Below are 23965 nucleotides of genomic sequence, written 5' to 3' on the forward strand. Positions count from 1 at the left end.
AAAGATCTGAACAACAACATCATGCGGGAACACTATCCCATCCCAAAACGAGAAGACCTCACCAGCGAGATGGCGCGAGCCAACATATTCACTAAATTGGATGCGTCCAAAGGATTCTGGCAGATCCAACTGGACCCGGCCAGCCGAAGACTATGCACATTCAACACCCCTTTTGGCAGATTCTGCTACAACCGGATGCCATTCGGCATCATTTCGGCATCTGAAGTATTCCACCGCATTATGGAGCAGATGATGGAAGGCATCGAAGGGGTACGTGTATATGTGGACGATATCATCATTTGGTCCACCACTCCGCAGGAACACATGCATCGTCTTCGACGTGTCTTCACCCGCATACGGCAAAATGGCCTGCGTCTCAACCGTGCGAAGTGTGCTTTCGGCCAGACGGAGCTGAAATTCCTCGGGGACCACATCTCAAGGTCCGGGGTCCGTCCCGATGCAGACAAGGTTAGCGCCATCACAGCCATGCCACGACCGGCTGACAAGAAGGCTGTCTTAAGATTCCTGGGCATGGTCAACTTCCTTGGGAAGTTCATTCCCAACCTGGCTTCTCATACAACAAACATGCGCCATCTCGTAAAAAAATCGACGGAATTCAACTGGCACCAGTCGCATCAGCAGGAATGGGAGGAGCTCAAGCACAAACTGGTCACGGCACCAGTGCTGGCCTTCTTTGACGCGACTCGCCCTACAAAGATCTCAACAGACGCCAGCCAATCTGGTATTGGAGCGGTACTCCTGCAAAAAGACAGCACGTCATCATGGGCCCCGGTTGCGTATGCCTCACGAGCCATGACCCCTACCGAACAGCGCTACGCGCAAATCGAAAAAGAATGCCTGGGCTTGTTAACTGGACTGGACAAGTTCCACGACTATGTGTATGGCCTGCCACGATTCACGGTCGAAACTGACCACCGCCCCCTGGTCAACATCATTAACAAAGACCTGAACGACATGACTCCTCGCCTCCAGCGCATCTTACTCAAACTCAGGAGGTACGATTTTGAACTGATCTACACTCCGGGGAAGGAACTCATAGTGGCGGACACTCTTTCCCGAGCAGTGAGCACACCACCAGATGCGGAGGGGTTCGTGCGTCAAATTGAGGCACACGTGACTCTGACAGCAGCAAATATGCCAGCTGATGATCCTTGTCTGGCCCACATACGCGCAGAGACGGCGACTGACCCTCTGCTGCAGCGAGTGATGCGCCACATGACGGAAGGGTGGCTAAAAGGGCAGTGCCCCCAGTTTTACAATGTGCGAGATGATCTCACCAATATAGACGGGGTCCTTATGAAATCGCATAGGATCGTCATTCCACACAGTGTGCGCCAGATGATTCTTCGTCAACTACACGAAGGCCACTTGGGTGTCGAAAAATGCAGACGAAGGGCCCGGGCGGCGGTATATTGGCCGGGTATTAATGAAGACATAGCCAACATGGTGCTCAACTGCACAACCTGTCAGAGGTTTCAGCCGGCGCAACCTCCGGAAACACTTCTACCACACGAGATGGTGACGTCCCCCTGGGCGAAGGTGGGTGTTGACCTATTTCACGCGCTCGGCAGAGATTACATTGTTATTATAGACTACTTCTCAAACTACCCGGAAGTCATGCCTCTCCATGATCTGACGTCGTCCGCAGTCATTGGGGCCTGCAAGGAAACGTTTGCTCGCCATGGCATTCCAAGGACTGTCATGTCAGACAATGGACCTTGTTTTGCCAGCCGTGAATGGTCGTCCTTTGCCGCAGCATATGGTTTCACTCATGTGACATCCAGCCCTCTGCATCCACAATCGAACGGGAAGGCTGAAAAGGGTGTCCACATCGCAAAGCGGCTCCTGTGCAAGGCGGCTGATGCCGGATCGGACTTTAACCTTGCCTTGCTGGCCTATCGATCGGCCCCGTTATCCACGGGCCTCTCGCCAGCGCAGCTACTAATGGGTCGCTCCCTCAGGACGACGGTACCTTCCGTCCTGGCACCGACAACAGACCATGAGGCGGTTCTTCGGGACATGCAACTGCAGCGTGATCGCCAGAAAGGTCGGTACGACACACGAGCGACGGACCTGCCCCCCCTGTCCTCCGGAGACAAAGTACGCGTCCATCAACCGTATGGTGGCTGGTCAGCACCGGCCGAAGTCCTCCGACAAGTGGCTCCCCGCTCGTTCCTGGTTCGCATGCCGGATGGTTCCGTGCGTCGCCGCAATCGGCGCGCCCTTCGCCGACTTCCACGTTCACAGCCACACAACACGCCAGATCCTCAACAGGCTTCCGAGGATGACTTTGTGGAGCTGCCGCACATCACGCCCTTTCCATCGCCACCCATGGCCATGCCTGCACAGCAGCCGGTGGTTCTTGATCCACCCTTAAGGCGGTCAACCCGAATTCGTCGCAAACCCATTAGAATGGACTTATAATACAGTTCATATGTTTAATAAGTTGGACAATTTTACATGATAACCTGTTGTTGTTTATCGTTCCAGATGTCGTCTGACTGGACAACTGTTCAAAATTTTTTTTCTTCTTCTCTCGTTCGCATTTCTGTTATGTTATGGTACAACTGGATTCATGTGACGCACTCGACATCGCCCCATGTACATAGTTCCGTCATAGACACATGCTGCACACGACACACACACACTCTTAGATGCACTCACGTCACGATCATATTTATTACCACGTAGGCACATATCTTTGTAAAAAGGGGGGATGTCATGATATTCAAACACACACATCATGATGGACACACTAACAGGCAAATCAGAGTACACAACACCACAACCAATCACAGACAAGAACACCAACCACATAAAAAGCACGAGCACGACACCTGGAGGTCAGTAGGTCTGGGGAGAAGGAAGCATGAAAGAGCTGTTGAAACACCACAAGCAGGGAGCCCCCCACGTGCAGAGTGCAAAGACCAAGTTGTAAATAGCAAGTTTAAATAAACAAGTGTTGTACCATATGCAACTGTGTTGGCTCTTCTGTGTGTTAGAACACCCAACACCACAGTGACAATAAGTGATTTTAATTTAATTTCATCTACCGCCTCTCGACCTATATCTGTGACGTGCCATTCTGGATTGCCTTACAAGGGATAACACTTGGTCGACATTTACTTTATCAATCCCGTTTGTTTCTTATATACCTCAATCAGATCCCCTCTCATCCTTCTGAACTCCAGAGTGGAGAAGCCCACTCCGTTTAATCTCTCCTCATATGTCAAACCTTTCATCCCCAGTATAAATTTGGTGAACCTCCTCTGAACTGACGCAGTGCCACCACATGCTTCCTCAAATAAGGAAACCAAAACTGGACACAATACTCCAGATGTGTTCTCACCACACCCTATACAATTCCAACGACACTTCTCTAGCTTTATACTCCAGTCCTTTTGCAATAAATGCTAAAATTCCATTTGCCGTTTTTATTACATGCTGTTCCTGAACACTGATGTTCTGCGATCTCACTGGCCAGATACATTTGAATCTGCTTTCCATTTAGATAATTTGCTTTTCTATTTTTTCGGCCAAAATGGATAACCTCATCCTTACCTCCATTAAATTCCATCTGCCAAATTTTGGCTCCATCTCCTAGCCTATCTTATTCCGTCTGTAAAATCTTAAACCCTCTTCACTAGCTGCTTTCCCACCTATTTAAGTATTATCTGCATATTTTGCTATGTTACACTCTGTCCCTGCTTGCAGATCATGTATATAGACTGTAAACAGTTGAGTTCCAAGGACTGAACCCTGCAGCACCCCGCTAGTTACAGTTTGCCAGCCAGAAAAGGACCCATTTATCTCGACCCTCTGCTTTCTGTCAGTCAGCCAATGCAAATCCAGTCTGGTACTTTACCCCCAGTCCCCTGTGATCTCACCTTCTGGTTCAATCTTTTATGTGACTTCTGGAAGTCTAGATATACCACATCCACAAATTGTAACAGATAGGGGTCAGTGAAGACGAGGAAAGGAGTTTAAAACGTTGTTGAACTGTTTCCAGATTCTAAGAAAGGACACCACCACCGGGTTCGAGGAGAATCCAGTAGGAGATAAGGGCAATGGTGTACTAACTATGGCAAGGAGAGTGGATGGAGAATTATAGAATCCCTACAGCGTAGAAGGAGACAATTCAGCCCATGGAGTCTGCATTGACCCTCTGAAAGAGCACCATACCTAGCTGGGCCCACTCACCCATTCTATCCTCGTAACCCAGTAATTCCACCTAATGTTTGGACACCAAAAGGCAATTTATCATGGTCAATCCACCTAACCTGCACATCTTGGACTGTGGGAGAAAACCGGAGGACCCGGAGGAAATGACCGCAGACATGGGGAGATCGTGCAAACTCCATACAGTCACCCAGGGTAGGAATTCGACCTGGCCCTTTACATTGTGAGACAGCAGTGCTAACCACTGTGCTGCCCATTTTGTAGTGTAAGAGCAAGCATCCATTTGGCTCCAGATTGAACAGGGTTCACTGATCCCCAGTAAGATTTGGTGGATATTGGCGGCCCAGGAATGAAACAATACGTTTAGAAGGGCCAAGCCCCCTGCCTGACCATCGCTCTGGAGTAAAACGCTGCAGTTTCTGGAATTTTTACCCGTCCAAATAAAGATATAAAATTATTAACCTTAATAAAAAAGGATTTGGGCAGGAAAATGGGGAGGCATTGAAAGAAAAAGAAAGATCTCTGAGTTTCTTAATTTTTATTGTTTGAATCCTGCCTGCCAAAGATGGAAGAAGGTTGTTCCATCTCTGTAGTTCCGCTTTGACACTGTTGATCAGGCTTGAATAATTCAATTTATGTTGTGAGGCCCTATTGTGGGTCACCTTGACCCCCAAGGAATAAAAACTTGTACCAGGGAGGCGGAAGAGTAACATGACTGAATGGGCTCGCCTGCCAAGGGGGGTTGACTGGAAAACATTCACTAGTGCCAAGGTTTAATTTATAGCCAGAGATGGAACCAAAGATATTGTGTCTCCATTATGCCGTTGATGGAGGGAGTTGGGTCTGTAATATATAAAAGTAGGTCCTCCGCATAAAGAGATGTCCACTGTTCCATCCCATCTCAACTAATATCATCCATTGATTAGAAGCCCTCAAAGTTATAGATGGCGGTTCAATCGCCAGGGCGAATAAAAGTAGACAAAGTGGGCAGCCCAATCTAGTGCCCCTATTCAAGGGGAAATGAGTGTAAGTATTTGTGTGAGCGTTGGCAGGAGGGACATTGTATAACAAGCAAATCCAAGGGACAAATCTTCCAAAAAGTTCCAATAAATAGTCCCATTCTACTCTGCCAAATGCTTTCCCTGTGTCGAACAATACTATCACCTCTGAATCTGGTGCAAGGGAGGGGGATAGTATAACGTTTAAAAGGTGATGTTTATTAGCTGGGAATTGGAAGCCCTTTACAAAGCCTGTTCAGTCCTCTGAAATTATAATTGGAAGGCAAGGCTCCAACTGGAGCGGCAGAAACTAAGCGAACAGCTTGACATCCGGTTTAAAAATGAGATGGGTCGGAATGAACTACACTCTATCAGGTCCTTGTCCCTCTGTAGGAATAAAAAAAATAGAGGCTTGAGCAAGGGTCGGAGGCAATGACCCACGGGATAGGGAGTCATTAAACATATCTCACAACAGAGGTGCGAACGGTTCCGAGAACGTCTTATAAAATTTGATTGGAAAGCTATCCGGGCCAGAGGCCTTACCAACCTGTATCAGCCCAATGCATTTTAAACTTTCGTTGGGGGGGGTAAATGGGAGTCCAACTTACAACCCCTTCGACAGCTGGGATGGGCAGGTTATCCAGAAAATCAGGCATGATCAACTAGTCTGTGGGAGACTCCGATTTATACAAGTTCCCTTCCCCGGGGAGGGGTGGGAACTAGGTTATTGCCCGGGTTACGTATCTGGGGGATCTCACAGATTGCCGTTTGGCATTTAAATTAGTGAGCCAGGGAACGACTGGCCTTCTCCCCATATTTGTAAAAATTACCCCTGGAGCGCTATATCTAACTTGCAGCCTTATTGGTGGTCAGGAGCTCTAACTGGGTCTGCAACTTTGCTTGTTGATAGCTCGAGTAGGATTGAGCGAGTACTGGTGATCTACCTCTAAGATGGAGTCTACCAGCTCCTGCTGTTCTAACTTCTTCATCTTTAGCACGTGTGCGGTGTAAGAAATAATTTCCCCCCTGAGAACGGCCTTCAGAGCCTCCCACAACGTGGAAGGGAGATTGAGTCAAACCTATTCAATTTGATGTAGTTGTCGATGAATGTGGATCGGCACTTACAAAATGTTTTATCGGCCAAAAAGGTAGTGCCCAGCCTCCAGGTTGGGCGTTGGGTGGGGCCGGACTCAAAAGAATAAATCAAAAAAGTGTGGGGCGTGGTCAAATATTACAATTGCTGAAAACTCAGCCGGCACTACTGATGGGAGGTGAACCCTATGTAAAATGAAATAGTCAATGCGGGAGTACACATGGTGAACATGAGGGGGGAAAAAAGGAGAAATCCCTGACATTCAGTTGCAAAAAATGCCAGGGGTCTATCACCCCCCATCTGAGCCATGAAAGAAGACAAAGACCTGGCCACCCTGATGGAACTCAGATCTCCTCTCATCCTTCTGAACTCCAGCGTATATAAGCCCACACTGTTTCATCTGTCCTCGTATGTCAAACCTTTCATCCCCAGTTTAAATTTGGTGAACCTCCTCTGAACTGCCCCCAATGCCACCACATCCTTCCTCAAATAAGGAGACCAAAACTGGACACAATACTCCAGATGTGTTCTCACCACACCCTCTACAATTGCAAGAACACTTCTCTAGTTTTATACTCCAGTCCTTTTGCAATAAATGCTAAAATTCCATTTGCCTTTTATATTAGAAGCTGTTCCTGAACACTGATGTTCTGCGATCCCTCTGGCCAGATGCATTTGAATCTGCTTTCCATTTAGATAATAATTTGCTTTTCTATTTTTTGGCCAAAATGGATAACCTCATTCTTACCTACATTAAATTCCATCTGCCAAATTTTCGCTAAATCTCCTAGCCTATCTTATTCTGTCTGTAAAATCTTAAACCTTCTTCACTGCCTGCTTTCTTAGCTATTTAAGTATCATCCGCAAATTTTGCTATGTTACACTCTGTCCCTGCTTGCAGATCATGTAAACAGTTGAGTTCCGAGGACTGAACTCTGCGGCACCCCGCTAGTAATAGTTTGCCAGCCAGAGAAGGACCCATTTATCCCGACCCTCTGCTTTCTGTCAGTCAGCCAATCCTAAATCCAGTCTAGTACTTTACCCCCAGTCCCCTGCGACCTCACCTTCTGGTTCAGTCTTTTATGTGACTTCTGGAAGTCTAGATATACCACTTCCACAAATTGTAACAGATAGGGCCCAGTGAAGACAAGGAAAGGAGTTTAAAACGTTGTTGAACTGTTTCCGGATTCTAAGAAAGGACACCACCACCGGGTTCGAGGAGAATCCAGTAGGAGATAAGGACAATTGTGTACTAACTATGGCAAAGAGAGTGGATGTAGAATTATAGAATCCTTACAGTGCAGAAGAAGACAATTCAGCCCATGGAGTCTGCATTGACCCTCTGAAAGAGCACCATACCTAGCTAGGCCCACTCACCCATTCTATCCTCGTAACCCAGTAATTCCATCTAATGTTTGGACAGTAAAAGGCAATTTATCATGATCATTTGGGTCATTTATCATTTGGGTTTTGAGCGACCCAATTTAGGGTCCAGAACACAGTTCAGATCGCTTCTAAAATAAGATGGTGAGAGTCGAGGCTGGTGAGCAGTGCCAACAGAGTTAATAAAATTTGCATCATCCCAGTTAGGGATCTGGATGTTGACCAGAACTACTGGGGTGTTTTCACAGGGTGCCGCAAACTATTACTTATCGACCATTGGGGTCAGCCACAATCTGGGCTGAGTAAAATTTGACGCTTTTATTAATTAAAATCGCTGTGCCCCTGACCCTGCTGTTGAAAATAGAATGAAAAACTTGCCCAAACCATCCTTTGCTTGCCCTGCTCTGATCCTTAATATGTCAATGGATTTCCTGCATAAAACAATAGCAGAGTTTAGGCTCTTAAGATGAGCGAATACCCTCGACCGTTTTACAGAGCCATTCAAAAACCCCTAACGTTTCAGGTAATCAATCGGATTGGAGGTCTCCCACCACTTCTCAAACCAGCGTCCACCATTTCCAAGGTGGTATATTAAACAAGGGACAGAGGTAAGACATAGCAAGAAGAGCCAACCAAGATGACCAACGAGCTAGTCATATGTGTTAGAACACACTGGGCTAGTGCGCGGTGAGTTCCAGCCCCAACTGTCCCAGAATCACAACACAGGTGAATTAACCAATAATTTTTGGAAAAATACCCAAAGTCTTTGGCCCTTGGCTGCCCCTAAGTACAGTCACCAGGTTTGTAATGGTAAACATAATTACTATTTATTTATTTATTACAAGAACTATAATGAAATCCGTAGCAAATACAAGTGGTTAACTATTATCCAATTCTTAATTTCCTGCTTTAACTTACCCACCTACACACACATACAAGGGAGATAAGCACAGAAGGGAAGGAATAAAAAAATAAAAAAGCAACAGAGATAAAGAGCCTTTGTTTCCAACACTTTACTCCTGTTTAAACTTTGCTTTCAGTTTGTGGTTTTATTGTAGGTTCATTCCAGTATCTGCAATTTCAGAAATAGTGCACCCACAGCCTTTCTGGAAAGGGGGAGAGAGAAGGTCTTGCCTTTGTCTGCAGCCTGTAATTGTTTTCCTGTAGATTCACGCATTCAGGTTCTCTGCAGCCTCAGGAATATGACCTTCCTGGAGAAACAGAGAGAGAAGAGAGTAGAATCTTGTCTCTAAGCTGCCAGGAGTCAAACTGAAATTCCTTGGGACACTAAAATGCATTCCACTGGGACCACCACTCGTTCCCGAGCAGAGTACTGCTTTTGACCCATTCATTGACCACCATCCAATCAATGAAACCGAGTCCCACCCGAAATCTCTCTATTGTGCCGACATGTCTGAAGCCTCCCCTTCGAACCAGCAGGAACTAATATTCTCTGAATTCTGCTGCTTACTTAAAGATACATGTTTAGAAATCATCCATGGATCAAAAGTAATAATAGGGAAATAGGAGAATAAACGGGAAGGACTCTTACAGGTGACTCGACAGATGGAGACCAGATGCCATCAGCAAACTAAACCACCCCCCTTCCCCCCCCTCCTCCCCCCCCCCCCCCCACTTCCCAACACAAAAACGCCATCAAAGTTGATCATAACCACACCCAAAAGTAATAGAACGATGGCAAACAATAACTTGACCTAAAACTTAAAAATAACAAAATATAACTAAACACAAACTCATTTTAAAAACTATTGTTATGAGCTGCAGAAGATCCTCTAATACCACTCCCAAGAACTAACACGCCTTTTTAGCAGGGAGTTCTCCCTCCCAGCTGGAGACTAAAAATGTATTTAACTTACAATGCCATGCTGGCGACTAAAAGTCACACCAAATGATATTGAAAGGAGAAAGAAAGAATATCTCATATATAATTGAGGACATTAAGAATATACCCAAACAACAAACATGAAAAGAAACAAAATGCAAACTGCCCATACACTGAGCCATGTAACAGATTAAACAGAGCACAATTTGTGCTTTTACAAAGCAGTCAGCGTCTCCTGGTGAATCAAAGAAATAGTCTTTTTCTCGGAATATTACTTGAAGCGAGCTGGATCGATCATCCTGAACTTGACTCCACTCTTGCACAAGGCGGATTTCACTCTATTAAAAGCATCTCTTCCCTTCGCTAGGTCTGCACTCGTGTCTTGGACAGCTAATAAAGTGTCCGTCCCACTTAAAATCCCGCTGCTCTTTTGCCCATCGAAGTACCAGCTCTTTCTCTTTAAAACTGAAATTGCAATCACTGCACGAGGAGGTTCTCCAGAATGGGACTTGGGTCGAAGCGATGGACCCGGTCTAATTCTGGCGGGATGGAAGTACACCCTCACCCACCACCTTGTAGAACATGTCCAGGAAGTATTGAATAAGGGTGCGGCCTTCAATCCCCTCAAATACCCCACAATACGAACATTCTGTCTTCAAGATCTGTTCTCCAGGTCGTTCGGTTTGGATGTTAATCTACTGTTAACCTCAATCACAGAAGCAAGGCCGGACTCCTAAGGAGGTGATCCTATCACTTTAGTCCGGAAACGCAGTCTACATGCCCTTAATTGTGGCTTTGACTGTCTTGCTGGTGGTCTCGAGAACCAAACAAATGGGGTCCAAGGTTCCTCAATTGACCCTTTAAAATCCCCAGACAAGCATTTTTGATATTTATTGAGCTCGACTGCCAAAATATTGGCGAAACCTTGGCTGCTGGTGGAGTGGTTGGAGAAGTCGTTGCCTCCACCGCCATACCTCCAGTTGATCCCTGAGAGGCTTCAGAGTCGACGGGTTCGGACCAATTCTTTTCTATCACTGCCTCCCTTAGGCATCACAGAGATGAAAGAAATCTACCCAGCAAAATTCAAGGATTTTCCCCGGAAGTTAAAGACCCATGATGCTGGGGAAAAGGGTAAAAAGGTCGGGTTTCCAGTGGGAGTCACTTTGTGCATGTCTTCCCCTCGTATAGTGCCACTGGATGCCAATGACTATCATTATAAGGGAGTTGATGAACATTGGTGAGGTGCTGCTATTGGGCTACATTTCATCATTCTCAAAGGACCAGACATTATCGATTTGATATAGATACTGAATGGTGCCTGTATAATAGCTGAATAAACACCAGTCAGGATAGGTGCAAAAGGAAAAGATCCTGCCTGAAACCTCCTTGACTGTTATGGAGAATTGGTATTCCAAATCATCTATGCAAAGCCCGAGATTTAGGCCTTGACTTCAAGCAACAACTGAAAAGCTGCTGCAAAGGGTTAAATATTCAAATTTCAAGTGGACATAAAATAATCTTTGTGCTGGAAGGGGTGGATATTATAAGAGACTTTGTCAGGATGAAGGAGAAAATACTGAGTGGGGCACCCAAGGTGACTCTGTTAGAGCATGTACTGCTTCAAATTTCCACAGCTCCTTTGGGAAGTTTGAAGTCCAATCGCTACCCCTGTATATTCTACCCATATGCTTTGTCCACTTACCGTCTCACTCTGTCTTGTTAAAGTGGCTGGACCTTTAAACTTACTTGGTTTACTGCAGCTAGTGCTGTATAAAATGGGGTGTGACTTGCTTACCTTTGATTGAGCTGCCTTCCACTGTGGACCTCAGGAATCCGCTGCGCTGGAGTGATCTCGCCTGGCCTGAGTCGTAAGGTCTGGTGAGATACGAGTGGCTTCATTTAAAGTCAGAAACTAGGAACAGAGTCAATTGCCACTCTCACCAGAAATTATGGGGCAATAGTTGGGTTTGTTTTTACAAACTACCTTGCTCCAAAGTAACAATTTACCTGTCATAGTTTATTTGTTGCGGTTATTATCCCTGCCAAGTGAGACTGATTTGCTTGTTTTTACTTAGGGTTACAACAAAAGCTTGTCGCAACCAGAGGTGATTGTTCGCTTTGCATTCCAAGCCTCTATCACTGTCCTGTGCATCGCGTGCCCCTGTGCATTGGGATTAGCAACACCTACCGCAGTAATGGTGGGAACTGGCGTAGGTGCACAGAATGGTATCCTAATTAAAGGTGGGGAACCATTGGAGATGGCACACAAGGTATGTACAATGAGAAAATATAAAGTCCTTGTAAGTCGGGACAAATGCTATACAATTGTTGTGTGTATCTAAGCTAATATTAGGTGTTAAATCTTGTGGATTTTCCTGCTGGAGTCTGTTGTCCACTGCTACTTTGACATCTACATCTGGCATTTACTTTTCTAGTGATAGAGTAATAGTGTCCGATACATATCACTGATACATATTGTGAGCAGTGGAATGAGCAACGAAGAAACTAACTTTAAAAACAGGACATTTTGAAATAATTATCAGAAATGAATTGGGTCTGTTCAAATATTTTTCCTCCTCAATTCGGTGAAGTCAGAAGAGAAATTATCACAACACCGATGCAGTGTCTCCCTGATGTGTTGAGTTCATAATGCTGATACATTCCATGTATATGCGATGACAGCTTGTATTGGGCGGCACGGTAGCACAGTGGTTAGCACTGTGCTTCACAGCGCCAGGGACCCGGGTTCGATTCCCGGCTTGAGTCACTGTCTGTGCGGAATCAGCACGTTCTCCCTGTGTCTCCGTGGGTTTCCTCCAGGTGCCCCGGTTCCCTCCCACAAGTCCTGAAAGATGTGCTTGTTAGGTGAATTGGACATTCTGAATTCTCCCTCAGTGTACCCGACAGACACCCTACAACTAGGGAATTTTCACAGTAACTTCATTGCAGTGTTAATGTAAGACGACTTGTGACACTAATAAAGATTAGTATTATTATTTCTATAACACCCTTAACATAATGAAACACACTACAGCTCTTAAATTATAAATTATATGGCAAGGTGGTTTTTGGGTGAATGAAAGCTTGATCAAAGCAAGGTGGAGAAACGAAAGGGATTAGCAAAAGAATGCCAGTCCTTGGGGCAAAGCAGCATAAGGCACGGCCGTTAATGGTGGAGCAAATAAAATCAGGATGCTCAGACGAGTGCAAATATCTCCAAGGATTATAGGGATGGTGGAGATTGTAGACCCTTAGGGAGGGCCGATGACATGGGATATGCAAACAAGGAAGAATTTCAAAAAATTATGGTGTTGCTTGCCCAGGGGCCAATGTAGGTCAGCGAACGCAGGGATGTTGAGCGTGATTAGGACACACAATCAGCAGAGTTTTGAATGACCTGGGTTTAGGGAGGTTAGATATTTCTTGGTTAAGGTTGTCTATGTTCGCTGCACTGAGATAGAATCATAGAATTTACAGTGTAGTAAGAGGCCATTTGGCCTATCGAGTCTACGCCGGCCCTTGAAAAAGCACCCTACTTAAGCCCACACCTCCACCTTATCCCAGTAACCCCTCCTAACCTTTGAACACGAAGGGACAATTTAGCATAGCCAATCCACCTAACCTGCTCATTTTTGGACAGTAGGAGGAAACCCACGCAGACACGGGGAGAAAGTGCAAACTCCACACAGACAGTCACCCGAGGCCAGAATTGAACCCGGGTCTCTGGAGCTGTGAGGCAGCAATGCTAACCACTGTGCCACCGTGTTCCTGTTTCAGTTTGGATTGTTGAGCTGCACTGTAGAGGTTCTGTAACATTTTTATGTTGCCATTTCAAGTACTCCACAAACTCTGAGCATAATTCTGAAACCAATTTCTGTACAATACTATTATTGCTGAGGAATTTGTTTTCCAAAATGTTTATAATTCTCTATAAATTGTATTTTTTTTTTTTTTACAGGCTTAGGCCTACAAATTGTATTACCTCCAGCCTATCTAGTCCACTGTCATTAGCATTTCCAGAGCAACATTAGCAGAAACCTGACAAGAAATTGATTCAATTTTAACCACAACCTGGGAGAAAAATGGGACAATGGGAATAGAGTATACTTCTTTTGCTTTCCAATTAGCCCAACAAAAACCTTATTTTCATTGACCCCACTGTGCCAGTCCTCTGCTTTGATAGTCTACATTAGCAAATTTGCAGCCTCTCGGCTTGGTATTCTCGCTAAAATTGCAACTGGGTGGACTTTTCTCTTTGCAAAGTCATAAAAAGCTTCTTAGATTGAACGTTCTGAATTTAAATACAGTTAAGGAACGGACTGGACTGCACTGTACAGACTTTGATGTTTCAGTAGAATAATAATGTTTCTGTCTTATTCAGATTAATACAGTAGTTTTTGATAAAACCGGAACAATCACTCATGGAACACCAAGAGTGATGAACCTGAAGATGCTGTCAGAGAGTAATTACATATCTCAGAAGAAGCTGTTGGCCATTGTTGGCACCGCAGAAACAAACAGTGAACATCCGTTGGGTGTAGCAGTGACCAAGTACTGTAAGCAGGTATTGTCCTCTTCCTTTGTTTTGTTGTATTATTGTCAATTCATCATGAGTAAATTTGCGATCAAGAGTGTTTTTTTAAATTCAGAAGTCAGTCGGCAAAACTCGTGGCATTGCTGTAGTTTTAGGCTGGACAGTGCTTTCAGTATAAAACATCACTTGTAAGTCAGGACTACAGAAGGGAAAGGCAGACAGGATGGAAAATTGTACGTGACAGGTAAAAGGAAATGTAAACGTAGTGTTTCATGTTCAAAACGTTACCCTGGTGTTTATTCAAAGGGAAATAAAATAATGGACACTGTATAGTTTGCAAACATTTCAGGCTAGTCTTGGAAGGCAGTGCCCAAAAGCTGGAAAATTCCTTCCCTGTTGGGAAATTATACATGTGACACAGCTCCGAATCGGAAGCAAGCAGAGTAGAGTTTAAAACATGAATTTTCCTGTCCTTGTCACAGGACACCTCTCAATAAATCTAAGTTTTTGTTAATTGGTGATGTAGAAATGCACCAAAGCACTGGAATGTAGCGGTCTTTCATGATAGTTTTCTAAAGGAAAAGCTAGTACCCGTTTCATGTTCAGTGAAGGCTGGACGTCTATGATCTTAAACATTTGGAAAAGGCTGGCAATGCCAGAACATTTCTGATATACAGTGGCCAATGACACTTGGTGCCTACCATTTTTGGAGGGTGTTACAAAACTCAAGACTTTTCCTGTCGGTGAGCAGAGACCAGAAAGTATAACTCTGCGCATGCCTCGGGAGATTCCACACTTGTGTAATCTGGCCTTTTTGTAGTTCTTCAGGCTGAGGATGGGTCCATTGTGCTTGCACAAAAAGGAAATGGCAGGAAATTTCAGATCATGTATTTGGGTGCAGAGCACCATAATTTGAAGAATCCCAGGCAAGAGACAGAAAGAAGTCCCAAAGGAAGTCCCAGACTGGTGACAGGAAGAGGTGCCAGTTAGCCACGCTCTGCAACACGAACCAGCTGTCCAGTCAACTGAGCTAAACCGGCCCCAAGAGGTGACTAGGTAGTGGACGGGGCAATGCCTATGGATGTTATTTACATGGACTTCCGGAAGGGATTTGATTAAGTCACACTTAAGAGACTGTTGACTAAGGTCAAACCCCACAGAGTTGAGGGCAAACTATTGACATGGTTAGGAAATTGGTTGAGTGGCAGGCGACAGAGTGGGGATAATGGGTAATTACTCTAATTGCAGGAGCTGACTAGTGGTGTGTCATTGGGCCTCAACTATTCTGGTCTAATCCAGAATCATAACAAGAGTACATCATTGTTTACAACAAGCAGTGAAGTAGGACCCACAATTATTTTGGTTTATAAGTTGTTGGAAACAACTTATGTTCCCAGGGCAAAAAATGCCCAAGTAAAATATACTGGAGGTAGAAACTGGATGGAGTGTGCACCATGCATCTTATCTTGGGAATGGCAATGCTAAATTGCTCAAGTTGAACTGTTACAAGTCAGCTGTTAACTCTTTTAACTCTCGTGCCTGTGTATATTATATAGAATCATAGAATTTTACAGCACAGAAGTAGTCCAAATATACAATATTCACAGCACTACCCTCATCTACTTACTGTCTGTGCCACCTCGTCAAAGAACACAATTAAATCTGTTGGACATGACTTGCCCTTGACAAAGCCATGTTGACTGTCTAGTATTAAGCTATTTTTCTCTTGCGTATATTTATCTTGTCCATATTATAGCCTTCATCAGTTTTCCCACTATTGATGTCAAGTTGACAGGTCTGTAGTTTCTTGGATTATTCTTTCCCCCTTTCTTAAACAATGTCGTCACATTTGCAATTCTCCAGTCCCCTGGAACTAATCCTGTGTTCAGAGAGGCCTGGAAAATTTCTGTCAACGGCTCCCCAATTTGCTTCTTTACCACTCTCAGCAATCTAGGATGCATCCCATCCAGGTCTGGTGACTTTTCTACTGGAGTTCTAGCCGCCTTTTTAGCACCTCCTTTATCTGTCATTATACGGCTCAGTTGCTCAGTGCCCATGTTTTCAACTGGGCCATTGTCACCAGCTTCTATTTTGGCAAAGACAGAAGCAAAGTACTAATTTAGTACCTCTGCCATGCCCTCCGCCCAGTAAGCATCTTACCTTGCATACATAGAACATAGAAAATACAGCACAGAACAGGCCCTTCGGCCCACGATGTTGTGCCGAACCTTTGTCCTAGATTAATCATAGATTATCATTGAATTTACAGTGCAGAAGGAGGCCATTCGGCCCTTTGAGTCTGCACCGGCTCTTGGAAAGAGCACCCTACCCAAACTCAACACCTCCACCCAACACCAAGGGCAATTTGGACATTAAGGGCAATTTATCATTGGCCAATTCACCTAACCCGCACATCTTTGGACTGTGGGAGGAAACCGGAGCACCCGGAGGAAACCCACGCAGACACGGGGAGGACGTGCAGACTCCGCACAGACAATGACCCAATCCGGAATCGAACCTGGGACCATGGAGCTGTGAAGCAATTGTGCTATGCACAATGCTACCGTGCTGCCCTTAAGAACAAATAAATCTACACTATATCATTTTACCGTAATCCATGTACCTATCCAATAGCTGCTTGAAGGTCCCTAATGTTTCCGACTCAACTACTTCCACAGGCAGTGGATTCCATGCCCCCACTACTCTCTGGGTAAAGAACCTACCTCTGATATCCCTCCTATATCTTCCACCTTTCACCTTAAATTTATGTCCCCTTGTAATGGTGTGTTCCACCCGGGGGAAAAGTCTCTGACTGTCTACTCTATCTATTCCCCTGATCATCTTATAAACCTCTATCAAGTCGCCCCTCATCCTTCTCCGCTCTAATGAGAAAAGGCCTAGCACCCTCAACCTTTCCTCGTAAGACCTACTCTCCATTCCAGGCAACATCCTGGTAAATCTTCTTTGCACCTTTTCCAGAGCTTCCACATCCTTCCTAAAATGAGGCGACCAGAACTGTACACAGTACTCCAAATGTGGCCTTACCAAAGTTTTGTACAGCTGCATCATCACCTCACGGCTCTTAAATTCAATCCCTCTGTTAATGAACGCGAGCACACCATAGGCCTTCTTCACAGCTCTATCCACTTGAGTGGCAACTTTCAAAGATGTATGAACATAGACCCCAAGATCTCTCTGCTCCTCCACATTGCCAAGAACTCTACCGTTAACCCTGTATTCCGCATTCATATTTGCCCTTCCAAAATGGACAACCTCACACTTTTCAGGGTTAAACTCCATCTGCCACTTCTCAGCCCAGCTCTGCATCCTATCTATGTCTCTTTGCAGCCGACAACAGCCCTCCTTACTATCCACAACTCCACCAATCTTTGTATCGTCTGCAAATTTACTGACCCACCCTTCAACTCCCTCATCCAAGTCATTAATGAAAATCACAAACAGCAGAGGACCCAGAACTGATCCCTGCGGTACGCCACTGGTAACTGGGATCCAGGCTGAATATTTGCCATCCACCACCACTCTCTGACTTCTATCGGTTAGCCAGTTTGTTATCCAACTGGCCAAATTTCCCACTATCCCATGCCTCCTTACTTTCTGCATAAGCCTACCATGGGGAACCTTATCAAATGCCTTACTAAAATCCATGTACACTACATCCACTGCTTTACCTTCATCCACATGCTTGGTCACCTCCTCAAAGAATTCAATAAGATTTGTTAGGCAAGACCTAACAAGACCTATAGGCCCCACTCCATCCTTCACTAATCTTTTCCTATGAATATGTTTGAAGAACATTTTGCTCTTTGTTTTACCACAGCCTGGCATCCTTCCCTTATGCTTCCTCTTGTCCTTCCTTATTTCAGCCGTAGCTTCTCTCTGGCATTTGAGATACTCTTCCTGATTTCTATTGCTATTATTATTCTGACATGTATTATATGCCTCTTTTATTTTTTTCCTTCTTTTCTCTCAATGACCTTGGTCATCCAGGGTACTTTAGCTTTGGATACCCCGTCTTCATTTCTCATGGATATGTACCTAGCTTGCACCCTATTAATCACTCCTTTGAAAGTCTCCCATTTTTCATCCACTGTTTTATCCACCAATCAACATGCTCGAGTTCAATGTTTAGACCCCGGAAACTTGCTCTTTTCCAGTCAGTGGGATCTTAATCCATGACTGATTTTTATCCCTTTCCAACTTAATATTGAACCTTATTATATAGTGATCGCTATTTCCCAACTCTGAAGTTCTCCACCTGGCTTGACTCATTTACTAGGATCAGATCCAGCACAACTTCCTCCATAGTAGGACTGGAAATGTACTGCTCCAGAAAATTCCCCTGCGCGCACTGCAGTAATTTATGCCCTTACCAGCCGCACATTCTACCCTTCTCCCAGTCGACCTTGGGGTAATTGAAGTCCCCAACTATCACGACTCTACTTCTCCTTCAGCTTTCCATAATCTTCCTACAAATGCTCTCTTCTACTTCCTCCCCACTATAATAAATGCTATGGAACCGTTGCCTTCCTGTTTCTCACCTCCAACCAAATAGATTCTAATTCAGGGACACCTCGTTCAAGGGCTGTGATACTATCATTGATCAAGACTGCCACACCTTTTCCTTTTTTACCCACCCTGTTTCTACTAAAAACTTTATAAACCGGGATGTTAAGTATCCTGCCTTGTTCTGGCTTGATCCACGTTTCTGTCGATGCTACTCTAGAACAATTTCTGTTACTAGTTCCCCATTTTGTTCACTATACTCCATGCATTTACATACATACAATTTAACCCAGCCGTTATCCTTCATCTCTTTCTTGCCCTTTTGGAGGCAATCATTTATTTGTTCACTCTCAACACTCCAGCCTTCCCTCATTTCCTTCTCTCTTTTGCACTCGCTGATACTTCTGAAACTAGACCCATTAGTCAACCCCCTCCACCTCCCCGTCCCCCGAGCAAGTTTAAACCCACCCCCTTTATACTATTTTACTACTTACTCTCTCATCCAGGTGATTAGTCCCATTTCGGCTCAGGCGAAGCCCATCCCTTCTGAACAGCTTTCTCCTTCCCAAAAGTGACCCCAATGTGCCAAAAAGCTAAACCCCTCCTTTATGCACCATCCCTCACACCCCAATGTGCCAAAAAATTAAACCCCTCCTTTGTACACCATCCCTCACACCCCAATGTGCCAAAAAGCTAAACCCCTCCTTTGTACACCATCCCTCAAGCTATGCATTTACCACCCTGATCTTCCTTTGCCGAAAGAGCAAAGCTCTTGGCACAGGGTGCATTTCTGAGATTACTACCCTCGAGGTCCTCCGTTGTAATCTACTCCCTAACTCCTTAAACTGGTCCTGCAAGACCTCCAAGCTGCCGCTCGTCAATTTGTTGGTTCCCACATGGACCACAGCCTCTGGTTGTTCACCCTCCCTTTCCAGAAGTTTATCTAGCTGATCTATTATATCCCGAACCCTTGCACCCGAGTGACAACAGTCCATATGGGATCATGATCTCGGATGTAAACTAGACTGTCTATCCCTTGAACTATTGAGTCACCCACTACTACCACCTTTTTAATCTGCCAACCAGCCTCCCTCTCTTTTCCCAGAGTAGCCTCGGGCACCAGGGTTCTGTGGTTTTCTCTCGAGTCATCTACCCCTGACTCAGCGGTGTTGCTCACTTCATAGGCATCAAAAATTTCATACCTGTTAGACAACTCCATGGAGTCCTGGGTTTCCTGGACCTGCTGTCTTGTTTCCTTTCAACGAATGGTCATCCACTCTCCTGCTATCCCTTCACTCCTCCTTGTCTGCCTATCACAATTTGGAGTGACCACCCTCTGGTGTGACCATAAGACATAGGAGCAGAATTAGGCCAACCGGCCCATCGAGTCTGCTCCGCCATTCAATCATGGCTGATATTTTCTCATCCCCATAACCCCTGATCCCCTTATTAATCAAGAACCTATCTACCTCTGCCTTAAAGACACTCAGTGAATTGGCCTCCACAGCCTTCTGCGCAAAGAGTTCCACAGATTCACACCCTCTGGTTGAAAAAATTCCTCCTCATCTCTGTTTTAAAGGATCGTCCCTTTAGTCTGAGATGGTGTCCTCTGGTTCTAGTTTTTCCTACAAGTGGACACATCCTCTCCACGTCCACTCTATCCAGGCCTCGCAGTATCTTGTAAGTTTCAATCAGATTCCCTCTCATCCTTTGAGTACAGACCCAGGGTCCACAAACATTCCTCATACGACAAGTTCTTCATTCCAGGGATCATTCTTGTGAACCTCCTCTGGACCTTTTCCAAGGCCAGCACCTCCTTCCTTCGATACGGGGCCCAAAACTGCTCACAATATTCCAAATGGGGTCTGACAGCCTTATACAGCCTCAGAAGTACATCCCTGGTCTTGTATTCTAGCCCTCGTGACATGAATGCTAACATTGCATTGCCTTCTTAACTGCCGACTGAACCTACACATTAACCTTAAGAGAATTGTGAACAAGGACTCCCAAGTCCCTTTGTGCTTCTGCTTTCCGAAGCATTTCCCCATTTAGAAAATAGTCTATGCCTAAATTCCTTCCAAAGTGCATAACCTCGCACATTTCCACATTGTATTTAATTTGCCACTTCATTGCCCACTCTCCTAGCTTATCCAAGTCCCTCTGCAGCCCCCTTGCTTCCTCAATACTACCTGTCCCTCTACAGATCTTTGTATCATCTGCAAACTTAGCAACAGTGCCTTCAGTACCTTCTTCCAGATCATTAATGACAGTTCCAGAAAACCCTCGTCCTTTTGTATGGTGCACAGTGAAGAAAGTCGCTACTCCAAATTACCCACATGTTGTTCAAGGACTGCGACCCTTTAGCACATCATGCAGATGTGACTGTCCTGGATGTCATTTGGATTCAAAACCTCCCACATTTTGCGTGCCACACACATCACAAGCTTTCTCAGAGTTTCTGCTTCAAGTCTTTACTGATCAAGCTCGTGCACACTGCTGAGGCTCTGCTGTTTTTAAGCTACAAACAATTATCTAACAGCTTCCCTCGCTCTCTTTTGGCTTGAGGGGGGGGGGGAAGAGAACTCTACAGCAATGTTCCGGGCTTTACTGATCTTTGACATTTGTCCCTCCACAATCCCCTTCTCAGTTGTGCTGAGTGAGCCTACTTCTTCCAAGATATACCTCAGTCTCTCACTACCGCCTCTCAGGAGCTTTAACTGACACAATGACATGCACCGGGTAGCAAAATACTGCATGTAATATTTAAGTTACCGTGTGACTCTAGTGCATAATGATTCTCTGCAGTGTGAACAATTTTATCTCCCTCAGTATTGTGTTGCGGAGGAGCTGTAGTCCGATGAATCCATGCCCTAAAGTTCCATCAGATGGCAGCGAGTGATTAATTATCCCTGTCCTTTTCCTTTGAAATGTTTGGAAATATTTTTTCTAGGCAACACTGGATCAAGATGTACAGATCTTTGCGACCTGAACATAAGAACTCTGAACAGGAGTAGCAATTCAGCCCCTCAAGCCAGCTCTGCCTTTGAATATGACCGTGGCTGATCGCATCTCGGCCTCATCTCCACCTTCCTGCCTACTCCCCATAACCCTTCGTCTCTCTATTAATTAAAAACCTATCTATCTCCTCAAATTTGTTTCGTGTTCCGACATCCACTGCACTCTTCGGTCGAGAATTCCACAGATTCACGACCCTTTGAGTGAAGTAATTTCTCCTCATTTCTGTTTTAAATCTGCCACCCCACTCTAGAATGTCCAGCAAGGGGAAACATTTGTTCTGGGCCTATCCTGTCAACCCCCTTTGGCATCTTGTATATCTCAGTTCCATCTCCTCTCATTCTTCTAAACCCCAGTGAGTATAGGTCGATGCTGCTCAATCTCTCTTCATAAGTCAAGTCCTTCATGCCTGGAATCAATCTAGTGAATCTACTCTGAACCATCTCCTTCCTCAAGTAAGGGGACCAAAATTGTGCACATTACTCCAGAGCAGTCTCACCGATGCCCTATATAGTAACAACAGCACCTCCCTACTTTATACTCCATTCCATTAGCAATGAATGCCAAAATTCAATTTGCCTTCCATAAAGGAGATTGAAAGCCCCTTTTGCAGTCGGGGACAATCTGATGGCCTTTAAATTTGAATGTTAGTAGATCTCCAATGGAGTTGTTCACAAGAATTTGCACAACACATTGGGCTGAATTTTACATGCCCTGGTGAGCGTGATTCCTGCAGTGGGGAGGCACGTAAAATGGGGTGGGTGAGATTCCCACCTTCTTACCACCCACCCTGGAGCTCATCCCCACACACTGTGGTGCGGCGAGTGCCGGAATTGGCACCGCACCCGCCAAATTAAAATGACCAATTAAAGGTCAGTTATGCAATCAATAATAATATGCTGTCCACACTATAATATATTTTGCATGGTCAGCAGGCCGAGAGCAGGAAGCCCGATTTTTAACCTCAAATCGTTAAAGGTTGGGTATGAAGTTGCAGAAGTCACTCTTCAGCGGCTGTTCTTTGCCGATCGCAGAGCAGCTCTCCTTGGACAGAACCTCCATAGAACATAGAACATTACAGCGCAGTACAGGCCCTTCGGCCCTCGATGTTGCGCCGACCTGTGAAACAACTCTAAAGCCCATCTACACTATTCCCTTATCGTCCATATGTCTATCCAATGACCATTTGAATGCCCTTAGTGTTGGCGAGTCCACTACTGTTGCAGGCAGGGCATTCCACGCCCTTACTACTCTTCTGAGTAAAGAACCTTCCTCTGACATCTGTCCTATATCTATCTCCCCTCAATTTAAAGCTATGTCCCCTCGTGCTGGACATCACCATCCGAGGAAAAAGGCTCTCACTGTCCACCCTAACCAATCCTCTGATCATCTTGTATGCCTCAATTAAGTCACCTCTTAACCTTCTTCTCTCTAACGAAAACAGCCTCAAGTCCCTCAGCCTTGGCTTCCGATGGGGTGGGCGAGCAGGGCGACCGCAAAAAAAAAGAGCTCAAGAGCTCCCGCCGGTGGCCGTGATTCGCAGCGATTTCGGGGAAATCCCGAGACCCCACGCACCCCCCGACTATCGTCGGCCTTTGGGGCTGCCACGAGCCGCCAGCGGGGCCGGTTTAAAAGCCGGCGAAGAACCCCGCGCGGGCGGCGGAGGCTGAGGCGCCGGGCCCGGCAGGTCGGAGCAGCGGGGGCGGAGCTACGAAGAGGCCGAGGCAGCAGGCCCGAGCGCCATGTAGGGAGGGTGCTCCACGTCGGATGGCACCCACCTAGGAAGAATAAGGTTTGAAGCCTGGTCCCAGGTGAATGTAGAGGAGAAAGAAAGAAGATTCATGGAAGTTTGGTAAAAGTTTTTTTTTCTCAAAAAAGAAGAATGCCAGATTGATGAAGGGCAGAAGGGTGAAGGGGGAGAGAGGAGAAAGGAAAGAAGATAAAAAACAATAAGCCGCGAAAAGCAGCGTCAAAGAAAGGAGGAAACGCGGGTTCGCCGCCGAAGGAGAAGACGAGCAAAAGCAAAAGTGTTGACAGGATGGCGGAAGCCGAACTGCAAGGCGGGACTGCACTACTTCCGGTGGAGAAGATGACCGAGGTGATGGGGGTGGAGCTGGAAAAACGTTTTGGTGAGGCACATGGAGATCCTGAGGAAAGAGATGGTGGTCGTGGTGAGGTCATTGTTGGAGGAGGCAATCGGCCCGATCAGGGTGGAGGTGGCAAAGGCATCGGCCGAGGTGAGAGAGCAGGGCGAGAAGATGAAGGAGGTGGAGGAGGCCGTGACACGACACAGCGACCAGGTCACCTCGATGGGAGACGAGCTGCGGAGGGTGGTGGAGGTTAACAGAGGGCTCCGAGCAAAGCTGGAAGACTTG

At 45.7% G+C, this 23965-nt stretch overlaps 1 protein-coding gene across 3 annotated transcripts in view; it reads left to right on the plus strand.

Annotated features, from left to right (window-relative positions):
- The window catches only part of LOC140421187 (copper-transporting ATPase 1-like), a 155345-nt gene that overhangs the window by 90504 nt on the left and 40876 nt on the right, over window positions 1-23965 (plus strand). For all 3 annotated transcript variants that reach the window (XM_072505690.1, XM_072505691.1, XM_072505692.1), the window contains 2 exons: window positions 11593-11787; window positions 13899-14081. In XM_072505690.1, the coding sequence (XP_072361791.1) occupies window positions 11593-11787; window positions 13899-14081 (378 nt within the window). The remainder of the gene's footprint in view (window positions 1-11592; window positions 11788-13898; window positions 14082-23965) is intronic.

The sequence above is a fragment of the Scyliorhinus torazame genome, chromosome 5 (assembly GCF_047496885.1).
Source record: "Scyliorhinus torazame isolate Kashiwa2021f chromosome 5, sScyTor2.1, whole genome shotgun sequence".
Taxonomy (NCBI): Eukaryota; Metazoa; Chordata; class Chondrichthyes; order Carcharhiniformes; family Scyliorhinidae; genus Scyliorhinus; species Scyliorhinus torazame.